Source organism: Cervus canadensis, chromosome 1, assembly GCF_019320065.1.
Source record: "Cervus canadensis isolate Bull #8, Minnesota chromosome 1, ASM1932006v1, whole genome shotgun sequence".
In the NCBI taxonomy this organism is placed as follows: domain Eukaryota; kingdom Metazoa; phylum Chordata; class Mammalia; order Artiodactyla; family Cervidae; genus Cervus; species Cervus canadensis.
This window is the reverse complement of record NC_057386.1, coordinates 31,923,802-31,943,973: the sequence shown is the minus strand read 5'-3', so window position 1 is coordinate 31,943,973 and position 20,172 is coordinate 31,923,802. Positions and strand designations below refer to the sequence as shown.

Genomic DNA, 20,172 nt, shown 5'->3' with positions numbered 1-20,172 from the left:
GTTTCTGGTCCCTGAGCTGGCTGGAGGCCTGGGCTGGCCAGACCTCACAGGACTCAGGGTCAAGGCTGACTTCAGGGTGGGTGGGGGCCTGCGGGAGAAGGGGGGCCCCTCACAGCCCCCGGGCAGGTGTCTGCAAATAGCTGAGAGGCAAACAGAAATCCTGAGGAGATGGTCCAGCTGTCTGCTGGCGGAGCTGGGGAGACCCAGGATGGGGAGGCCAAAGTGTGGAGGCCAAGGTGTTCGACACTCCAGCTGCAGCCTGGGCACCCACCCAGGGGCCTGGTCTTTCCACTCTGGGGCCCTCCTCCTGACCCGGTGGGCCTGGCTATTTTGGGCTGAGGCTGGGTTCCTGCTTCCTGGACCCGAAAGTCCACTCTGCCCATCCCCCTCTGCCCACCTCCCCACTCCAGTTGGGTGTTCCTGGTCTTGCCTGCTCTGTTCTCAGCGGCCCTGCCCCTTCTAGCACCACCTGGCCACCTCTGGGGAAGGGTCAGCGACCTGTGTTTTCTGCCCATCTTTCCTAGTCTGCCCTGTTCGGGTGCCTTGCAAGGGATCTGGGGCGAGTCCAGTTGTGTCTCTGAGCTGTGGTTTCCTTGTCATGTGGGGGTGATGCCCGACTGTGTCATATGGAAGCACTCAGCATGGGGCCAGGTGCTTGGTGGGCTCCTGGTAAAGAGTGGCTCTGGCTGGTCCCCTGGAAGCCGGGTGGCAGGGCAGGAAGAAGTGGACTGGGGAGGGAACAGTGACCCGGTGCTGAGACCTCGTCTACAACCTGCATGGCGTCCCTCCCAGACCCCAGGGGTTCTGGTAACCTGGCCTGAACACCAGGCCTGTGGTGTCTCATTGGGGCAGATGCTTGAACCAAATGCAAGGTGTCCTTTTATGAGGACAATGGTCAGGACCTTTTAGCAAAGGGAAGAGAAAGGTGAGGCCCAAAGGAATCCTGAGAACTTCTGAAATGTCCTCATTTTATTGTGCACACACATGTGTGTGCACATATACCCAGGCACACGTGTGCACACAGGTAGGTGCACACACATCCCACACGGTATCCCAGTACATGATATTACTGGAGCAGCTGGTAGGTTTTGTGCGTCCTGTTCCGAAGCGGCCAGGCCCTGGGTCCATAGCAAATTTCTGAAAAAAGCCCCTTTAAAGTACTTGTATCCCAAAGCATCTTTTATGGGAAAAGCCAACCTTGATTTTGAAAACAAACTTTGGGGTGATTTAAGGATAAAGAGAGTGCTGTCTCTGACCCAGGGTGACAGTAGCCACCAGAGGCCCCGGTGGTTTGGGGTGAGGCTTGGGTGACCCCGTGCTCCCAACCCCGAGCTGTCAGCGTCTGCTGAGGACGGCAAGGTGGGACATGGGGAAGAAGGCCCGAGGTCCTGTGGTGTCCCAGACTTAAGGCTGGGGGCCAAGTACGGATGCCCAGGGCCAGAGAGCTAGGGTCACAGGAGAGACCCCCGGCCTGTCGCTCCGCCACCCCTTATCTCCCTCCCACCCAGAGAACAGGAGGAAGGAACAGCTCGGCCACCTGGGGGAAGGGTGGGTTTGGTTTCAGTTTGGAGCATCCTTTGAGCAGAGAGATGCTGGGGAGACTTTCTGTGAAGGGTTAACCACCGCCCCTGTTCTGTTCCTCCAATGAGAAAAGGGAAAATTGGACTTCTGTTTAAAATTACCCAATGGGTCTGTTTTCCACCTGGTTCTCTTGGACTTGTTTTGTTCTTTTCCGACTTCTTTTCCTCCATTGAATTCTGCCTCCCCCATCCCTGAGACTTCCGGGGGCACTTTGGCTCCCTCTGACTCTCCTGCCCACCCCTTGGCAGCAGGCAGGCCCCTATCTCTGCAGAACGGGGCCTGGCTCCCTCTTGTTATAGACCCAGGGGGGCCCTCCCTGACCCCTGCCTTAGCTGTGCGCCACCCTCCCAACGCTGGGCAACAGGGCCGTGTGTGGGGAGCGGGGACTCAGTCTCTGGGCTCCTCTTGCCTTTTGCTCCCTGAGTCGGTCCTCCCTTCCTCGCCCTTGACTTCCTCCTGGATTGTCTGAGGGAAGCTGGTGTCCTAGGTGGGGCCCCAGTCCAGCTGGCTGACTGGCCCAGCAGAGCCCCAGCCTCCCTCCTGCCCGCTCATCACGTTTATCCCCTGGACCCCATCCGTCCCAAAACCAAGAAAGTGAAAGTCACTCAGTTGTGTCCAACTCTTTGCGACCCCATGGACTATACAGTCCATGGAATTCTCCAGGCCAGAATACTGGAGTAGATAGCCATTCTTCAGGGGCTCTTCCCAACCCAGGGATCGAACCCAGGTCTTCCCAGACTTCACCTCGGCCACCCCAGCTCCTGGCCCCACACTGCTGCCAGCCCACTGCCCAGGTGTCCACATTTCTGCTGCCGGGCAAGATTTGAGGAGCCACAGAGTCAGGAGAGAAGCGGGGTGCCCCCCTCAGGGTGCTGACGAGGTCTGGAGCGTGGTGCCCTCATCCTGCCTTTAAGGTCCTCATCCCCACACTCTGTCCTGGAGGCCCGGACTGGTGCTGCTCCGCCCATCCCCCAAAGGGTCCCCGGCATTGTCCATGACAGTCTTGGGGCTACCTGAGAGCGGGGAGCAGCCCGCCCAGCTCGACACCCAGGCCTGTGTGTTCAGGCAGGAGGCAGGACAAGGAAGTGTCCAGAGGGGGGTTGCAGGGGCTTCTGGGGAGGGAGACCCCAGCAGGCGGGGGGCGGACTGGGAGAGGCTTGTGGAGGGCAGAGTGAGTGGTATCCAGGGTGGCTGGGCAGGGGGCAGCCGGGCTGCAGCTGCAGGCCTTGCTCTGAGGCTGGGGGCCAGGTCTCCCTCTGGGCTCTGTGCACCCGGCCGGGCCCCTGGAGGAGGGGTCCCTTCCACACCCGCAGACCTGGGCCAGGTGAGCAGGAGGAGGGGGAACTGGCTGGCCTGGAGCGGGGCAGGGGGCCCAGGAGGGTCAGGGAGGGGGCTGCATAATCCCTACCCCATCTCTGACTGACACCCCTGCGGGGAGCCAATTAGGAAACACATTTCCTCCACTTTGCAGCTTTCCAGCTAGGGCGCTGGGATGTTCCAGAAGCTGCTAATTAGAACCTCAGCAGGGTGGGTGGGGTGCGAGTCAGTGAAGGGCAGCCCCAGGCCCCCTTCCTCCTCTGAGGAGATTCTTGACATTGTGTGGCCGGAACGCCCGGATCTGGGTCTCCGCTGACCCGGGCAGTGGTCAGTGGGCAGGAGGTGGTGGGGAAGGGGGCTGGAGCAGTGGCCTGGGCTGGCTGGGGTCTGCTGGTCCTGCCCGTGTTCCTGGTGAGAGAGGGCCCAGCAGGTGGGGGTGGGCGCCACATGAAGCAGGCAGGAATTGGGGTCGGGGAGGCCTGAGGGCCAAGCCCCGTGCCTTTCTGGTCTGGAGAGACCCCAGGACCAGAAGGATGGCGGTTCCATTCCCATCTGTAGGTAGGGAAGGGCCACTGGCCACAGAACCTGAGGAAGACTCCACATTCGCTGTGTGACTTCGGACCAGGCTGGGCCTCAGTTTCCTGGTCTGGCCAGTGGAGGTCGATGAAGGGATGCACTGTCCTTCCAGGTGTGGCAGGAGAGCGGCCCTGTTGTGCCATCTCCAGGGAACAGGGAGGGGTTCATGGCACCCACTGGCATCGCTGGCCCCCTGTCCCGGGACCACCTCAGTCCTCTGTTGCCCTCTAGGGGAATCGGCTCACCTTGCAAATGCTGAGAAGGCACTCGTGGGCAGGCTCAGGGTGGGGCGGTTGTGCACAAAAATGGGGGTTTTTTATTACTTTCGAGTATAGTAGCATTTCCCGTCAACTTTTCAGGAAAACCTAGCCGAGAGGGGCCCTTCTTTTGTGTAGAACGCTCCCAGTGAGTGCGTGGAGATGTGTGCATGTGTGTGGAGATGTGTGCACATGTGCCTGTGTGCACCCATGAGCATTCACCAAGAAGCCTGCATTCGCTCAGCAGCTCCCACATGGGCAGAGCCTGTCCATCCAGAAGCCCGGGCTCCAGAACCTCGGTCTGTGGAGACAGGATGGCCGGATGATGCTGTCCCTGGGGCATTTACTGTGGGGGTTGTTGGGAAAGGCCACCTCTTGACAGTGACTTCAGGCCAAGACACCCCTCAGCTTCTACCCCCAGAGTCACATGGAAGGGGGGCCTGCCTGCCCCTGTCACGCCACCCTCCGCATCCAGTCTAGATCACAGACTCCTTGGCCAGGGTCTAGCCTGCAGTGGGCATAAGCGGGACCTGGCCCATCCTCCAGAGAGAGGGTGTGGAGGGAGGGCTTCCTGGAGGAGGCAGCCCAGGTAGTCGGTGCTCACTGGGCAAGGCAAGGCTCCCAGGCAGAGGGAGCAAAGTGTCTGAACACAGAGACAGGAGCAGGCTGGGGAGATGGGAGAGGAGGGCACATGGGGGTGCAGGGGCGGAGGCCAGGGAGGCAGGGAGGCTGGGAGGCTGGTGAGGGTTCATGTCCGCGTGCAGAAGCCACTCAGAGGCCACCAGAGAGCCAGCCCCACTCACACTGGCACACAGCGGGCTGCCACCCACCTCTGCTTCCCTGGGATGCAGAGGCAGAGGGAGAGGACAGACAGCCCGTATTCCGAAAGGTGAGATCATCTCACTTTTGCCAGTTCTTGGAAAAATGATTCGTTCCCAGAAATGTCTATTAGTCACCCCCTTTGTTGAAAGACATTTTGGCACCAACGGATGGAAAAATCAGAATGCTTTTCATGAGATGATCGGTCTCGCGCCTTCCTCCCGCCATCCCTCAAGGATGATTTCTGAGGATAACAGCTTGAAGCGGAAGTCCTCTTGGCATCTGTGGGGAGGAACTGGGTTTGTGAGGCTGTGTGTGTGTGCATGTGTGTGCACACATGTGCTGTCTTATGGGCCCCCGGCAGAGGAAAGCCTGGGGACCTAAGTGGACCCCTCCTCCCCCAAGTATTGATACCTTGTCTCTCCTGGGGCGGCAGAAACCCCAGAGATGAGGCCTTGTCAAGCCGGTGACTGTTCCTCCTCTGCAGGCCCTGGATGGGCACCTCACAGTCTTCATTCTCACCCTGGGTGAGTCCTCAAAAACACCTAAGGAGGGGAAGGCCTTTTCTTCCGGCTGATGGAATGCTAAGATTCAGCAAGATAAGGAGCATGCCCAAGACTGGGGCCCCTGAGGCCTGAGATCTTTATGTGCCCTGCCTGCACTCCCCATGTCAGGACGCCAAGCCTTTGTCAACAGAATGGGTGCTGCCCCTGCTTGAGGGTCAAAGGCTGGTTTCCCCCATGGGACCCCTGACTCTCTCACTCCTGATAAGCCACAAAGGTGTTTCTGTGGGGGAACAGCAGGAGTGGTCACTGTGGTGCTGGGGTGATTGTCACCATGGCGGGGGGGCTGTTGGAGACGATGGAGTCAAGATGATGGGCAAGGATGTCGGTGATTCTGGCAGAGGCAGGGTGGGTATGACCACTCGGTGGTGGGCTTGGCTGTATGGCGGAGGGAGGTCACGGGCAGCTCCATGATGGAGGAGGGGCGAGACCGAGCTAGCAGTGGAGACGATGCTGGTGGTGGAGGGACTGCAGATGCCCGTGGAGCTGGCATAGATTAGAGGGGGCGCCTCTACCCAGGCCAGGGATGAGATGAGCGGGGTGATAGGGAGGCCTCGTGAGGGACACGGGGCCTCTTGGCAAATGATGGCCTGTCCCCCTCTTCACACCCCCTGCCCTTCCTCTTCTTGACCTTGGGGTCAGTGGCTGTTCCTGATCAGGGTCAGTCCCTTCAAGGGCAGAACATGGAGCAGGTTATCAACCCTGTTCTGGGGGCCAGGTTCCCGTGTCTGCAGCAGACTGTGACTTCAGGGCTTGGAGTGGGGGTACAGATGTTAGAGGAGCACCCTGGGGGCTGTCCCCGAGGGTGGTTGGCCGGGTCCGGGTGGCAGCTGGTGGTGATGGCTGGGAGAGACCAGTCCTCTCCACCCTGCCCCAGTACTGTCCCCGCTTGGAGAGTCGGACGCAGCCCAGCCAGCAGCACGTGGCATGGAGTTTCAGAGGCTTGCTGACCCTTCCCGGGGGCGCGGGTCACTGGCCCCCTGGGGATCCTCCGATTTCCCCAGCCAGATGTGACCTCCCCCCTTGGAGTGCCAGCCCCATATGGAGGCCAGATGTGGAGCTGGGTCAGCATGAGTCAGCCTGAGGTCGCAGAATGCGGGTGACCACTGGGTTGGGCTGGGCGGGCAGCAGGCCCCAGTGACAGCTCGACAAGAAGCCCCTGAGCCCGCAGGGTGCTGCACTGGCCGGGGCCCCCTGCCATGCGCCGTGGGGGCAGGAGTGGGCACAGCCCTGCCCACCACAGCGACTCCCCTCCCCACGGGCCCAGAGCCTGGGCGCCCACCTCTGCCGCCCCCACAGCTGTGGGTGCCGAGGCCTGGCGCTTCCTTTCCTCTGAAGGTCCTGTTTTTAGGAAGGAAGTGTGGGTAGGAAAGGGCACCTAATGAAAGATGTCTCCTCCCATTTCACAGATGAGGAGACCGAGGGTCAGGGTGGGGGTGGGGAAAGGTGGAGATCTGTCCAAGGTGCCTGGGGACACCAGCCAGCTTCCCCTACAGACAGGCAGCACTTCACTTCTCCCCACTCCCCAGTGACCCGTGTCCAGGCTCACAGAGCATGTCCCTCCGCCCCCCGTCCCCCGCCTCCCAGGCAGGGCTGGGATGGGCAGCTCTCCCCAGGGGGGATGGATCTTGTGAGTCTTGACGCCCCCCTTCCCCGGGGTCAGAGCCTTGGCACGAGGACCCCAGCACCATTGCTGTTCCTGGGGTCCACCCCCACCTGCTGCTCTACCTGCTTTTGCGAAGCCCAGGCTGCGATGGGAGGGGGTGCGCCCCGGGGGTACACACCCTCTGAGCAGCCTGGGTTACCTGCGGGGAGGCAGCTGAGGCCTTAAAAACAGTAGTTTCTCAAAGGCTCCTAAGGGTCACCCCCAGGGTGGGCTCCTCCCCGGCAAAGCTCTGGTCAGGATCTGCTTTGGTCCCTGTTTCAGGCAACAAGGCCCTTTCTCTGGGTGTCATTCCAGGTTCCGTCCTTCGAGGGTGGTTTGATTTTTAGGAGCTGAGCGAGTGTGGTGTTCACAGGGTGACAGGGGACTCAAGTCCCTGCTGGACGCCCACCCTCCAGGACAGGGCTCTCCGCAGTGTCCTGGGCATGGCCAGAGGGCAGCCTGGGGTGGGGGCGCTGCTTCGTGCAGTGGGGTTTGCTTGAGGTGACTGTGGCAGGACTCGTGGTGGGGGGCTCTTAGGTGGGCCCCTCTGAGGAGCAGGTAGGCATTTGCAGCCAGGATGTGAGCGTGCCTCTTCCCCCAGAGGCTGGAGCCCCAGTGATGATGGGAACCGACGTAGGGGAACTTACTGCAGGCAGTGAGCGCCCCACTGTTGCCGTGTGTGTGTGTGTGGTGGGTGGGTTGGACTGCTGCAGCCAGCCTGGGGGGAAGGTGTGGGTGGTGGGGCATCTCCTGAGGCTGTGTGAGGCCCTGGGGGGCAGGGGGCGGGTTTCTGTTGTCCTCCGGGATCACACTCTGACAGCTGGGGCTGTGCTGTGATGGGGTGGGCTGGGCTGTTAGAGCTCCTCTGATGGGGAGGGGGGCAGCTTTGGGGGATGTAGGGCCAGGGCCGAGTCCACTGTCCTGCCTGAGCCTCTTGCAGACGAGGGTGGCCAGTCTCCTGAGTTCGTCTCGCCTGTGGGATGGGGGTGCCAGGCCGTCTCCCTGGGGAACAGGGCCTCTAGCATCCCCAGAGTCTGGTCTTTTGAACCCAGATCTCCTGATGTCCCCTCCTCCAGGGAGCCCCGGGCAGTCGGCTCATCTCAGGCCCCCTCACCCCTCTCGCTTCCCAAGAACAGAGCCTAAAAACACTAGGACCTGGCAGGGGAAACTGAGGCCACCTCTGTGTTGGTCTGAGAGAGAGGGTTGCACTGTTACTTCTTCTGCTGAGGGCGGGGAGGATGGAACCTTCCCTAACCCCAAGTTGGGAGGTCCCCGTTTTATTCCAGGTCTGAGGTGGGGCCTTGGTGGGTGTGGCAGGAGGTGGCAGCCCCGGGGTTTTTCTGACCACAGCGCACCTCCAGCCCTCCACCTGATGGGATGAAAACTGGGGGGGCTGCTGTGACACCCCACCCACACCCCTTCCGCTCTCCCGCCCCTGCCGCAGGTTAGCATCTCCGAGAACAAGGCTGGCCCTGCTTGACTGCTTCTGACCTTCACAGGGCGGGGTGGGGGGAGGTGGTGGTGCTGGGAAACATGTGGTCAGAGCTGTGCTTTATGAGAGCAGCTGCAGCTCCTGACACGCTTTCCATACCGGGAGATTTATGGGGCCGCGTGCTTTTAATGGCTTCTGCGGGGCCGGTGTCCTTCCCCCCTTCGTCCTGGCCGCCGTCTTGGAGGCAGATGGGTCCCGAGCTGGCCTGGCCCATCAGGAGGGCACGGTGGGGTGGGGAAGGCCGGGGCTGACCACCCAAGCCTCCTTGGGAGAGACAGCTGCTGGGAAGCCCCTTGGGACCCCCATCTGAGCAGCCCATAAATCGAGGAGACCTCCAGGAGACAGGAAGCCTCTGTGCAGAGGTGTCCCAAGCTGCTGAGGAGAGGAGGAAGCGACCCCCCCACCCCACCCAGAGCCACAGCCCCAGGCCCCACCCAGCAGGTCGTCCATCTGGGCTGGGCTGGCACTAACTGTGTGCTCGTCGCTGACCCAGCAGCCGTTCTGGGTCCTAGAACCTGGCCTGGCTGGGGGCTTTGACCCCAGCCAGACATCCCCCGAACCTGTGAGTGGGGGCGGCAGTCAGCCTAGTGCTGCCTCCTACCACTGACACTCCAAGGTGCTGGCAGGGCCAGGTCCTCAGAGGGGCCGGAGCTGACCCATGCTTGGTCTCCAGGGTCAGGGCGGGAGCTGGGTATGGAGCAAGGCTTTGAAGGAACCAGGGGCTGCCTTGGGGCACGGTTCCCTTTGGAGGAATACGAGCTTGCGCTCGAGGTGGGACCCAGAGCTCCACTTCTCAGCTCACCGTGGCCGGCCTCGCTGGGACGCTGCGGAGGTGGAGGCCCCGGGGAAGGAGAGCCAGAGGTCTGCGCCTCCGGAAGGACATCTGGGGGCCTCGGGCTGAGCCAGGAATGGGCCTGGACAAGGCCCCTGGCCTGCCTCCTAGCCCGAGGCCCCATGGCTCGGACCAGCCCAGTGCTGACCCCTGCCTCCCTGGGCTGGTGCTCACTGCCCTGCTCTCCCTCTCAGAGCCACAGCCCGCCCTTGAGGGCCAGGGGCGGGCCTCTACCGAGGGCCAGAGAGCCATGTGCCCAGTAGCCGGGCGGCAGACTCACGGGCCGGCAGAGGAGACCGACCCTCTTATGCCCTGCCCTGGTGGCTGGGGATGGCTCCTGGTGCGCAAGGCCCTCCCATGAGCCCCGGAGTTGCTGAGGGGGCCCTGTTCCAGCCTGCCTGCAGCCTCACCAGCAAAGCTGTGGGGCCCTGGGGATTCGGAGGCCAGAAGATCAGGTGTAGCCTGGCCTCTGGGACCCGGAGGCCGACTCTACTCTCTCGGGGCCGCACTCTTCCCCTGCTTTTCCTGTGGGCACTTGCTCCATCCTGCAGGTCCCCGCTTCCGTAGGTGGGGGGACCTTCTGGAGCCAGCCTCACCTGTGTCTCCTCGGGGGTTCCTCCCTACACCTGATGCCTGCTGACTGTACAGGAGCAGAGCTGTGGGACCTATGCAGCTCACCTGCACTGTGGCCCAGCCTGGGAGCAGGCAGACACCGGCAGGTGGGGCAGGCTCCTGTTCCAGCCAGTCTGCTTTAGCCACTCCCTTGTTTGTGCTTTAGAGTCCTGCCCCCCACCCCCAGCTCAGTGCCAGGACCCTCCCTCTTTCTTAGGCGTGGGGGGTGTCTTGGCAAGCCTCTTATTACCCCGGCCTGATCTCATCATCTGCCTTTCTGAGGGTCATCTCACCTGCCTCCTTTCTGAATAAGGGGTGGGGGATCCTCCCTGGAGCCCCTTTTTCTGGCCAGTTTAGGACATCGGCACATGGACGTGGAGCTTAGACGTCCCAGGAGCTGAGGCTAGTTAGCCTGGAGGGAGTGTCATGTGAGTGTAAGGGACATAGCCTTGGGGACCGTGCCCCTCAGTCAGTTCAGTCACTCAGTCATATCCTTTTTGTGACCCCATGGACTGCAGCATGCCAGGCTTCCCTGTCCATCACCAACTCCTGGAGTTTACTCAAACTCATGTCCATCGAGTCGGTAATGCCATCCAACCATCTCATCTTCTACTGTCCCCTTCTCCTGCCTTCAATCTTTCCCAGCATCAGGGTCTTTTCCAACGCCTAGTTTTTTCTGTGCACCCAGGGTGGACAAGAAGCTGCCCCTGGCCCCGCCCCGACCCAATTGGGCGGTGCTGTGGGCCCCCAGGGGATGCGGTTGTTCCTGGCCCCCAGCCAGCACGGCGTCAGAGGTGGTGGCGGCCTGGCACTGTCTTGAGCCCCGCACGCTCCCCGAGGGGGCCGAGTTGGTCTGCCTGAGGTCACTGTTTCAATGTGTATTTTGAGTACTTGCAGCCGTGTGTGCACCGCGGGGACTTGGCCTGTGCACTGCGTGTGCAGCTCATACTTGGTGGGCTGTGTAATATGCGGAGGCGTTGCCAAGGGCAGCGGAAATGTGGACTCTGTCCAGCATAATCACATGAATCTACCACCACCCGCCCCTGCCCTGCCCCCAGCCCGTCCCACCCGCTGCCAGGGTGCTGCTGGGGTAGGAGGAGGACGAGGGCCAGCGCTTTGTCCCCATCGAGCTGTGTCCACCGCCAGGTCCCCCTCCAGGCTGGGGAGGCAGGCTGCCCCGGAGAGAGGGGGTGCAGACCAGGGAAGGTGGGGCAGGGGTCTCCAGGCCTCATCCCTGCAGGTCCGCGGAGAGATGGGCCCCTGGGGCCTGGAGGGCCATCCAGCCCTCCCCTCCCACCTGGCCATGAGCTGAGGCCCCGGATCCTGAATCTTCAATTCCAGTGGTTATGAGTTTGCCGGCCCTGCCAGAACCAAGTACCACTGAGGGGCTCAAACAACAGGAATTTGCTTTCTCCCAGTCTCGCCGGTTGGAAGTGCCAGCTCAAGGGGTTGTCGGGAGTGGTTACCCGAGGCTCTCTCCCTCACCTGGAGGCGGTCGTCTTCTTCTGTCTCCATGTGGTCTTCCCTCCGTGCGTTTCTGTGTCCTGATCTCTGTGTCCTCGTCTTCTGAGGACACCAGTCACATTGGGTTGGGGCCCACCCTTCGAACTTCCTCTTAACTACCTCTTAAAGACCTTATCTCCAAACACTGCCACGTTCTGAGCTACTGGGGGTTAGGACTTCAGTGTATTAATTTACTGGCAGGGAGTGATACCCAGTTCAGCTCGTAACAGCAGTAGATGAGCAAAGCCACCTTCTCCGGGGTGCCTTCGGCATCATCCTTGTTGGGCCGCCACAGCCCACCCTGGCTGCAGGGCGGGACACCGCGACTGGGCCAGGGGTCTGAGGTCCCGCACAGGCGGCAGCTGCACCCTGGGGGAGGCTCATTCTGCATTCAGCTCAGTCCTGAGGAGAGGAAGCTGGGGCTCCCGGGGATGCTGGGGGAGGCTCCCCTCCTTTGCTTAGCTGAGGGGCACTCAGTTGCCACGGTGACCTCTGTCTGCACAGTCAAACACACACAGCCCAGCCACTGCTCCAGGCTGGAGGGCTCCCCACCCCCTCCTCCGAGTTCACACTGAGTGTTGAGTCCCTTGGTGACGAAAACATGGAAACGGTTGCCATGGCAGCCATTCTTTGGAGCCCTCAGACTGGAGTGCAAAGTTCAGGATGCCCAGGAACAGCTGAAATGAAAATATGGGAAAATCCGCCACTTGCTTCACCCCAGAAGGGTGGGATTCAACGGAGGGCCTGGCCATCCGTGCCCCTTCCCGTTGTCCTGGGCCAAGCATGGGCACAGAAGGGGTGTGGGGAGGGCCCGGAGAGTAGCCCCCTGAGACCATGAGAGAGGCGGGCCAGCATGGTGAGTGGGCCCAGCGCCCGGAGCTAAGAGGGCAGGTGAGACTGTCGGCCCCTCCTTGGGTGCACGTCTGCGTGGCTCCTGGAGCCACTGAGCCCACCCTGTCTTGGTGTCTTCACTTGTCGAGACAAGCCCCTTTCTCAGGAGGGCTCAGGTCTACACAGCTGCTAGGAGAACCTTCAGCCTGACCAGGGGTGGAGGGGAAGGTGCCGGGTTCTGACCGTGGGGATGGAGGAGGAGCGCAAGTTTCCTTTGGCTGGAAGCTAGTACAGCGTAGACTTCTGCACTTAGCCCCTGGAACGGTATGTGTCCCCTATACCCAGAATAGGCCCTGTGGGGGCTCTGGTGACTTGAGATAACCACCCAAAGGGCCCTGCAGTCAGAGTTGTCTGGGAAAACCACAGCTGTGCCGGCACACACAATTTGTAGATTAAAGGCTCTGAAAAGTCCCGCAGTAAGAAAACTTTTTGACTTTAACCACTATTTCATCTAGTGGTTTGAACAAAATCTATTACCCCCTCCCCCTTAAAAATGTTTTTTCTCTTGTAACATACCTTATATCCTGAAGAAATAGCATCTGTTGACATTCACTAGGGCATTGATTCTCAAACTGTGTTCCCTGGATCAGCACCATCTGGAGTTTGTCAGAAGTGTGCCTTTCTGGGCCCCACTCCACACCTGGTGAATCAGAAGTTGGGGCGAGGCCAGCGATGTGTGTGTGACAAGCTGTCGAGGGGATTCTGATACCTGCCTCAGCTAGAGAGCCCCCATACTCAGGGAAATAGTAGCAGAGAACTGAAAGGGAGGGGACTGGCCTGGGGGCTTGGGGAGGGTCCAGAGGACAGGGCGGCCTGGCAGGGATGGGAGGGGATAGTACAAGGACCCTGGACTCCAGAAGAGGTGCTGTGGCTGCCTTCAAGGGCTGCTCAGGATGCATGGCCCCTGGGCACTGAGACCCCAGTCTGAGATTAGATTAAGAGCAAGGTTGTGTGGCTGGGGGTGTCACGAGGCTTGATGTTAGGTGGTGGGGCCTCTGGAAATGGCCAGGAGGTACTGCCCACGTTGGTCCGCCCCCAGTGGCCAGCACTGTGCTCATGGAGGGCACTTGCCTGAACAGCTGGATTCTGCCCGGAATTCAGGGGGGTGTGGTCAGTTCCTATAGTGTCTTCCTGGACTCTAAGGGGGATTGTCCCCAAAGACAAGGCTGGGTGGCACCTTCAACACAGGCAGGAAGTAAGACTTCTCAGAGCAGTGGCCTTGGCAGATGTATCAGCAGGCAGGGTTCTAGGATCAGCTTTGCCTCCACACACCTATTCCCCCAGTGGGGCTCCCCCTGCGGTCACTTCCCAGCACTGGGTCTCCTATTCCTTCTTCACCAAACAGGCCGCCCCATCGTGGGCCCTCTCGGTGGCAGGAGCCAGGGCGCCCAGGCGGCAGCCGAGGCCCACGCCCTACCTGTGCTTCCTTGCAGCCGTCCAGATCCACATCCTGAAGGCGGACAAGGCGGGGGACTGGTGGAAGTTCACGGTGAACATCATCTCCGTGTACAAGCAGGGCACCAGCCGCATCCGCCGCGGTGACCAGAATCTGTGGATCCGCTCGCGGGACATCGCCTGCAAGTGCCCGAAAATCAAGCCCCTCAAGAAGTACCTGCTGCTGGGCAACGCGGAGGACTCGCCCGACCAGAGCGGCATCGTGGCGGACAAGAGCAGCCTGGTGATCCAGTGGCGGGACACGTGGGCGCGGCGGCTGCGCAAGTTCCAGCAGCGCGAGAAGAAGGGCAAGTGCAAGAAGGCCTAGCGCGGAGGCAGCGGCGCGCCGGCGGGCTGGGCGCGGGGCCGGCCACCGCGGCGTGGACTTGGCCCGCGGGGCTTTCCCAGCTGGGGGGAGGGTGGGGGCGGGGCCGGGGCCCTCGGCGGCCCCGCCCCCAGCCCCCTGGGCGGCCAGGCCCCGGAGAATTGAGGACCGAGACTTAGCTACCTCACGGGCTCCCTCCAGAGCAGAGATGCGTTTCCCTGGGGCGGGAGGGTGGCCGGGGCAGGGGCAGGTGGGCCGCAGCGATGGGTAGAGAAGGGCACTTGAGGAGGAGAACTGTGAACCCCCAGGCCCGCAGCCCAAAACAGAAAACCCCGTTTGGTTCCCCTGACCCTTCTTGGGGGATTGCCACAGGAACCCTGGCTGTGACAACTCGGGCTCCCGTCTGCATTGGTCTGGGGGCACCCGGGGGAGGCGGAAGTGGCCTGTCCAGCCAGCCCTCCCCGTGCGGTCTGTGGTCTCCACCTGCCCCCGCCATCCTCCTGGTGGTGGGGGTGCGGAGGGGTTCCAGTCTGTGCAGCCGGAGCAGTGACGCCCCTCCTGGTCCTGCCCTGGCCGGGCTTGGGGTGGGTGGGTGCTTGGCCAGGCTTCTGGACCAGGGACACCCCCCAAGAAGCCCACGCCGGGTGGTCGGTCACTGCTCACTCCGGAGCTGTCTGATGGAGGAGGCATTGCCAATGAAAAACCTCCCAGAGAGTTTCCTTTCTGGAAAGTTGGAAGCAGCCCCTTTATGACATTTTCCAGGGGAGGGGGAGGGGGCACTGGCTGGGCTTACGGCAGCGACACTATTTGTGTAATGACATCAGCTCCCACAAGGCCCCTCAGCAGTGTCAACAGCTGGGAAGGGCCTGGAAGGCAGGCTGCTAAGGCAGTTGGGGTGGGAGTGGGCTGGCTGGAGTGGGGACCCGCTCCGCTGGCTCAGGGAGGCGCGGGAGTGCCCAAGTCGCAGGCTGGCAGGGCTGGAACCATTAGGGTCCCAGGTACCAGGGAAGCCGTGACCACTTCCTGCTGGGCCCTCACTGCTGACTCCCCAAGGAGCGGACAGAGGAGGCTTCCTACCACCATCCTGGTACGGCCTGGGTGGCACCTCACCCCCTCTGGCGGCCCCCTCTGTGATTGCCTCCCGGGCCCCCTAGTGGGGTCAGACCTGTGCCCAGGGGCCCCCACCCCCCTAGCCGGCACTCTGAATTCGAGGCCTGGCTCCTCTCTCAGTCAGGAAATTGGTTTCATCTTCCCTGCTGGAGTTTGGCTGCTCAGAAGGGTCACACCAAGTATGAAGCTCGGGCCCTCCTGGTTTGGCTTTCCTCTGCTTCCTCCCGCATCGCCACCGCCACCATTTACCGAGCACCTGCTCTGTGCCAGGCACTTTACCCCCGTAACCTCACACTATCTTCATGACAGCCCCGTGAGACAGGGGTCCTCACTGGGTACTATAACCCCTCTTTGGTTCCCTCGCAGGCTGCAGGGGGTGCTTCTGGGTGAGTCACCCCTGAGACGCTGACCCTGGTGATGGCATCTGGCCTGGAGAACAGATGTCAGGAACTGGGGGCTGGGATGGGCACAGTCATATCTTGAGAGGTGACAGCCAGGGCAGTGCATGAGGCCGGTGTACACTCATTCCAGGTTCCAGGCAGGCAGGCCGTGGCTGGTCCTAAGGTGTAGGCAGAAAGGATGTCTGGCTGCCTGGAGGGGTTCCAGAGATGCCCCCAGGGGCAGGGGAAGGACAGAATGGGCCTGGGAAGGGGTCACTGACCTGCCTGACTCTGAGCCCTAGGCTGGAAGTGTAGGGCCCTCTGCACGCAGTCAGCCCCCACCCCGCCGCCCGTGTGGTTTGGGTGTGTTTTGTTGGCTCACAGTCTATGAGAGGCTCTGTCCTGTGTGGGAAGTCGTCCTCTTTCTGTTCGCACCAGCCTGGCTTCTCTGCTTTGCCCAGGAGGGCATGGCAGCCCCTCCAGCTCCCACCCCAGGCCCAAGTCTCAGCCCCCGTCGCGAGGGGGGCTTGCACTGGTGGTCTCCGTGGCCAGCAGCCCGCCAGGCAGCAATGCATCTTGCTTTAAATTCAGCCAGTCTCACCCTCTGGCTCAGCACCCCGAGAGCAGAGCAGCCTGGCCTCTGGGGAATGTCAGGGCCACCAGTCAACTAGGGGGGAGAGGAACTCGGGGCGGGGAGGGGCTCAGTTCTGGCAGGTGGCCTTCCCCACCCAGCCAGAACCCAGCCCACCGCTCCTCTGAATCCAGCCACCAATTCAGGAGGACCCTCCCCCTTGGGAAAGCACCCCTCTTCTTCCCTCGCCCACCCACCCCGGGTGGAAATGGAAATAGGAATTGAGGTTCCGGTTTGTACAGTTAGGAAAGGATGTAAAATGGAACTAGATTTTGAAGAGTGTATTAACCAGAGTTGTGATATGTAGGTGTTTGAAGAAAAACATACCAGATTAGTCTTTCTTTTTTTTAAAGAAATTTCCAAGTTGTCCTTTTTCTTACCTGCTGGGGGGTCTGGAGCCCCTGACAGTGGGGTCCCTGCTTTTCTGACACATAGTAATGCTAAGGATTGGGGTGGAGGGAAGGAAGAAGGATGAGGGGACTGCCCCCTGGACTCACCTGCAGCTTGGCTTCCGTCCTGAGCAAAGGAGGGTGAGGCAGGTCCTGGTGGTAAAGTGGGAGGGACTCCCGCAGTCCAAGCTGGGGGGGCTGGGAGCTGCCCCCAGGCCTCTGGTACCCACCTAGCACTCTGCCCCCAGAGTAACCGCAGGAAATGGGTACAGCCTGTCTTGGGTTAACCCCAGGCTGGAGACTGAAATCAAGGAGAGACCCCTCGGGGGTCAGGAGATGGTCCCTTTAGGCAACTGAAAAATGTTTGGGTCTCACCGCACAAAGGAAGACTGCAGAGTGGATGAACTAGACCCATGGATAGGGTTACTGGGCCATGGTTCATGGCCATAGCCAAGTCGTACCCTAAGGGTATCGAAGTGTGTACTTGTAGGGCCTCGCCCCTGTCAGAATCAAGCCAGTCCTGCTCCCCGCGTCCTTGGACGTGGCTCCCCCTCCCCTCTGCACCTCCCCACTCCCCACTGCGTTCCGGAGTTCTGTTCACTCAGAATTGTAAATGTTTAGTTGTGACCATGACATATTGTTTGGGTCAGTGTTCCTTTCCAATGCATACTAATATATTATGGTTATTATATATGAATATATTTAATGACATGGAAAAAGTTGTGGATTTTTTAAGTTTTTTCTTTTTTTTGGTTAGAGTTGTAATGGACCCAGATGGAACTTGTAACGTGGGCCCCACATGATAGAACTAAATTCAGATATCAATTAAATAAACTCTTGTACACTGTTCTCTGTCTCCCAGTCTTTATTGGTGGCCTGAGCTAGGGGGTGGTCAGCCTGCTGGGTGAGAGGCTGGTGAGTCTTGAGGCCATTTAAGGAATATGGCTTCTGGTCTAAGAACTCCCAGCAAGACAAACCTGAGACCAAGGCCCCGTGATGCTCTGGAGCAATGGTGCCCAAACTTTTTGGCACCAGGGACTGGTTTCATGGAAGACAGTTTCTCTACAGGCTGGGGAGACGGTGGATGGTTTCAGGGGGATTCAAGTGCATTACATCTATTGTGCACTTTATTATTACATCAGCTCCACCTCAAGATCATCAGGCATTAGATCCTGGAGACTGGGGGCCCCGGGGATAAGCCAGAGCCTGCCTTTGCTCTTCCCCATCTGACTCAGAACCTGCAAGTAGAGTTATTGCCCTTCATGTAACCAGTTTCTTCTATTCAAGTAGAGGGGAGACTCACCGGCAAAGACAGCAGGGTCAGTGACACTGGAGAATGTTCTCAAGCCGTCATGTCGCTAACACTTCGTGAGGTGCAGGGATGGGGCCGGGGCCAGCGCCACCAGGAACTGAGCTCATTGGGTTTCTGGGAGACTATATTTAAACTTCCGAATGGTTGCGATTTCTCTATTAAATAAGCAATTCAGTCATTAGGAACATGTTGTGTTGCCATGCAAAGTGGAACCGATCGTCACCAGGAAGCTATAATTTCTGCACCCAGCTGTTTCGAAGACAAGTCTCAACGACACAGATTCATCCTTCCCCTGTGTGGCACGGAAGGCCCTTCCCACTGTGTGATCAGGCTGGGAAGCCATGAGCTGCTGCTCAGGAAGGACTAAGGGCTTCCCAGGGTGCGCCAGTGGTAAAGACCCTCCTGCCAATGCAGGAGACATATGAGACACGGGTTCAATCCCTGGGTTGGGATGATCCCCTGGAGGAGGGCATGGCAACCCACTCCGGTACTCTTGACTGGAGAATCCCATGGACAGAGGAGCCTGGAGGGCTGCAGTCCATGGGTCTGAAGCAACTTAGCACACATGCAGGAAGGAGTAAGGCCCATCCTGCCTCCTCAAGGGCTGTAGGCACGGGAGCTGTGCTCTCAGAACCAGGGGTCAAAGCCAGCACAGGTGGATGTAGGGGTGGTTCCCGGTGTAAGCTCCGTCACAAGGGAGCACTGACAGCCCGTGGCAGAGACGGGATACAGGTCCCAAGTGGCCGGACAGGCCAAGGGGAAAGCGAGGCTTTTCTGCAGCTTTGGGCTCCCCTCAAAGCCAGTTCAGACCCAGCTGGACCATTTGCCGGATTTTAGACATCTGCCAAACTCAGTGCAGGAAATCAGCCGGCTCCCTGTGGAGCACTGACCCAGGGTGGTTGGAGAAGTCCATTTTAGAGACTGGAATGCTGAGGCACAAGAAAACAGATTCCCATCAGGGACTTGGGGGCCAGCAGAGTTCAGTCAGAAGCCCAGACCCTGCTGGGTGAGAGCTCCCCAGGGTCTGGCCAAGGAGGTGCCCACATTTCTAAAGGCCTCCCCCATGCCTCCACCTGCCAGGGCCTGAGACAGCACTGTGGATGGGGGCCGCCCGCTCATGGTAGAGACACACCTGGGTTTCAGACTCTGCTGAACACAGCTCTGTCCATGTTAAGACTAAATAAAGATGTATAAAAAATACACCAAGAAAACCTAGGTGTGAAAGGACAGACAGCCCATGTGAGAAATACAGCAATGAATTAATCCACCCAAAAACTATCAAAGTGGAGACTCAACCCGAGCATCTCACCCCCACCCTCATGTCAGGGTAGATGTGGGCATGCAGGTGGCGAGGGCCCTGCCTCCAGCCCTCCAACCCACCCAGCAATCGCCCCCTTCTTGTCCTGGGGGCCCAGGATGTAGATATTGTACAAAAGTTTCTAAATCCCTTCTTTCTATGCACTTTTTTACTTAAGGGGGTGGGATCACAGGTGGGAACCCCCAACACAATAAAGTCTGTCAGTGTTTGGGGAAAAAAAAAAAGTGGAGACTCTACAGGCCAGCAAGTCTGGTCTGCAAAGATGCAGATGCCTTCTGTTACTGCAGGCAGTTGGGAGGAACTCTGAGGCCATAAGAAGCAATGAAGGAAAGAGGAGCCTTGGCCCACTTTTCAAAAAAAAGGTGGGGAAAACCACACTTACCTTCAGCAGGGCTAGGTTAGAAAACCCAGCTAGATAAAAGATGACCTTGAACGAGTCTATGCCAAGAGGCAGGGAGTACCAGCCACAGGTCAGCTGGCAGTTCTCAGAGGACGGACGGGGTCAGGAGAGAACCCAACACATTTCAAAGCAGAAGGACGGTCTGGAGTCCTGCAGGAGCCCGGTGGAAGGAGGGTCCAGGGCTTTGCCAGGAGCAGGTGTCCTGGGGCTACTGAAAACTAAGCTTTAGTTACAGATGTTGATAATCACGAGGCTTCAACAGAACAAAAGCACCAGTTGTAACCAGGTACCCGGATTCCTTGACATGGTACACCTTGCCTCGAGAATTCCATGGACAAAGGAGCCTGGCTGTCTACAGTCCATGGGGTCACAAAGAATCGGACACAACTGAGCGACTAAATAACAAGAGACTTTAAATGCTTATGATTCGTAAATAATCAGTTCAACAATACTTATGATGTTGTTTTAATAAAGTTACTTTCATTGAAAATGCACCCAAGGTGATGGGGTCTCGCTGCTTTCTATGCTTAGAGTTGTGGCTGTTCACGCCACCTGTCCAGAGATTTTGAGCCACCCTGGGACCCTGGTCCTGATGCTTCTGTGGGGTGTGGGGGATGGGAAACCAGGTCTGGCCAAACCCAGCTGGAAAAGGCCACATGACTGCACCATGTGCCCTGATGCAGCAGACCCTCAGAGGCTCCGCCCAGCCACTCGAACTTGCCAGTTTCAGGCCACCCTTCCGCTCAGAGTGGGCCAGGTGTCTCCTGTGAGAAGCCCACCCCGAG

The 20,172-nt window shown here is 59.6% G+C and overlaps 1 protein-coding gene and 1 long non-coding RNA gene across 4 annotated transcripts in view; one reads left to right on the top strand and one right to left on the bottom strand.

The window, feature by feature from the left end:
* NTN1 (netrin 1) overlaps window positions 1-17,206 on the top strand; it is a 206,965-nt gene extending 189,759 nt beyond the window's left edge. For all 3 annotated transcript variants that reach the window (XM_043474285.1, XM_043474276.1, XM_043474289.1), the window contains exon 7: window positions 13,522-17,206. In XM_043474285.1, the coding sequence (XP_043330220.1) occupies window positions 13,522-13,850 (329 nt within the window). In that variant the 3' untranslated portion in view covers window positions 13,851-17,206. The remainder of the gene's footprint in view (window positions 1-13,521) is intronic.
* Window positions 10,749-13,631, bottom strand: LOC122445305. Its single transcript, XR_006270506.1, has 3 exons — window positions 13,506-13,631; window positions 12,605-12,728; window positions 10,749-11,874 (listed from the first exon to the last, which is right to left on the bottom strand). It is a non-coding gene; the product is annotated as an uncharacterized LOC122445305 (long non-coding RNA).
* Window positions 17,207-20,172: the final 2,966 nt, after the last annotated feature.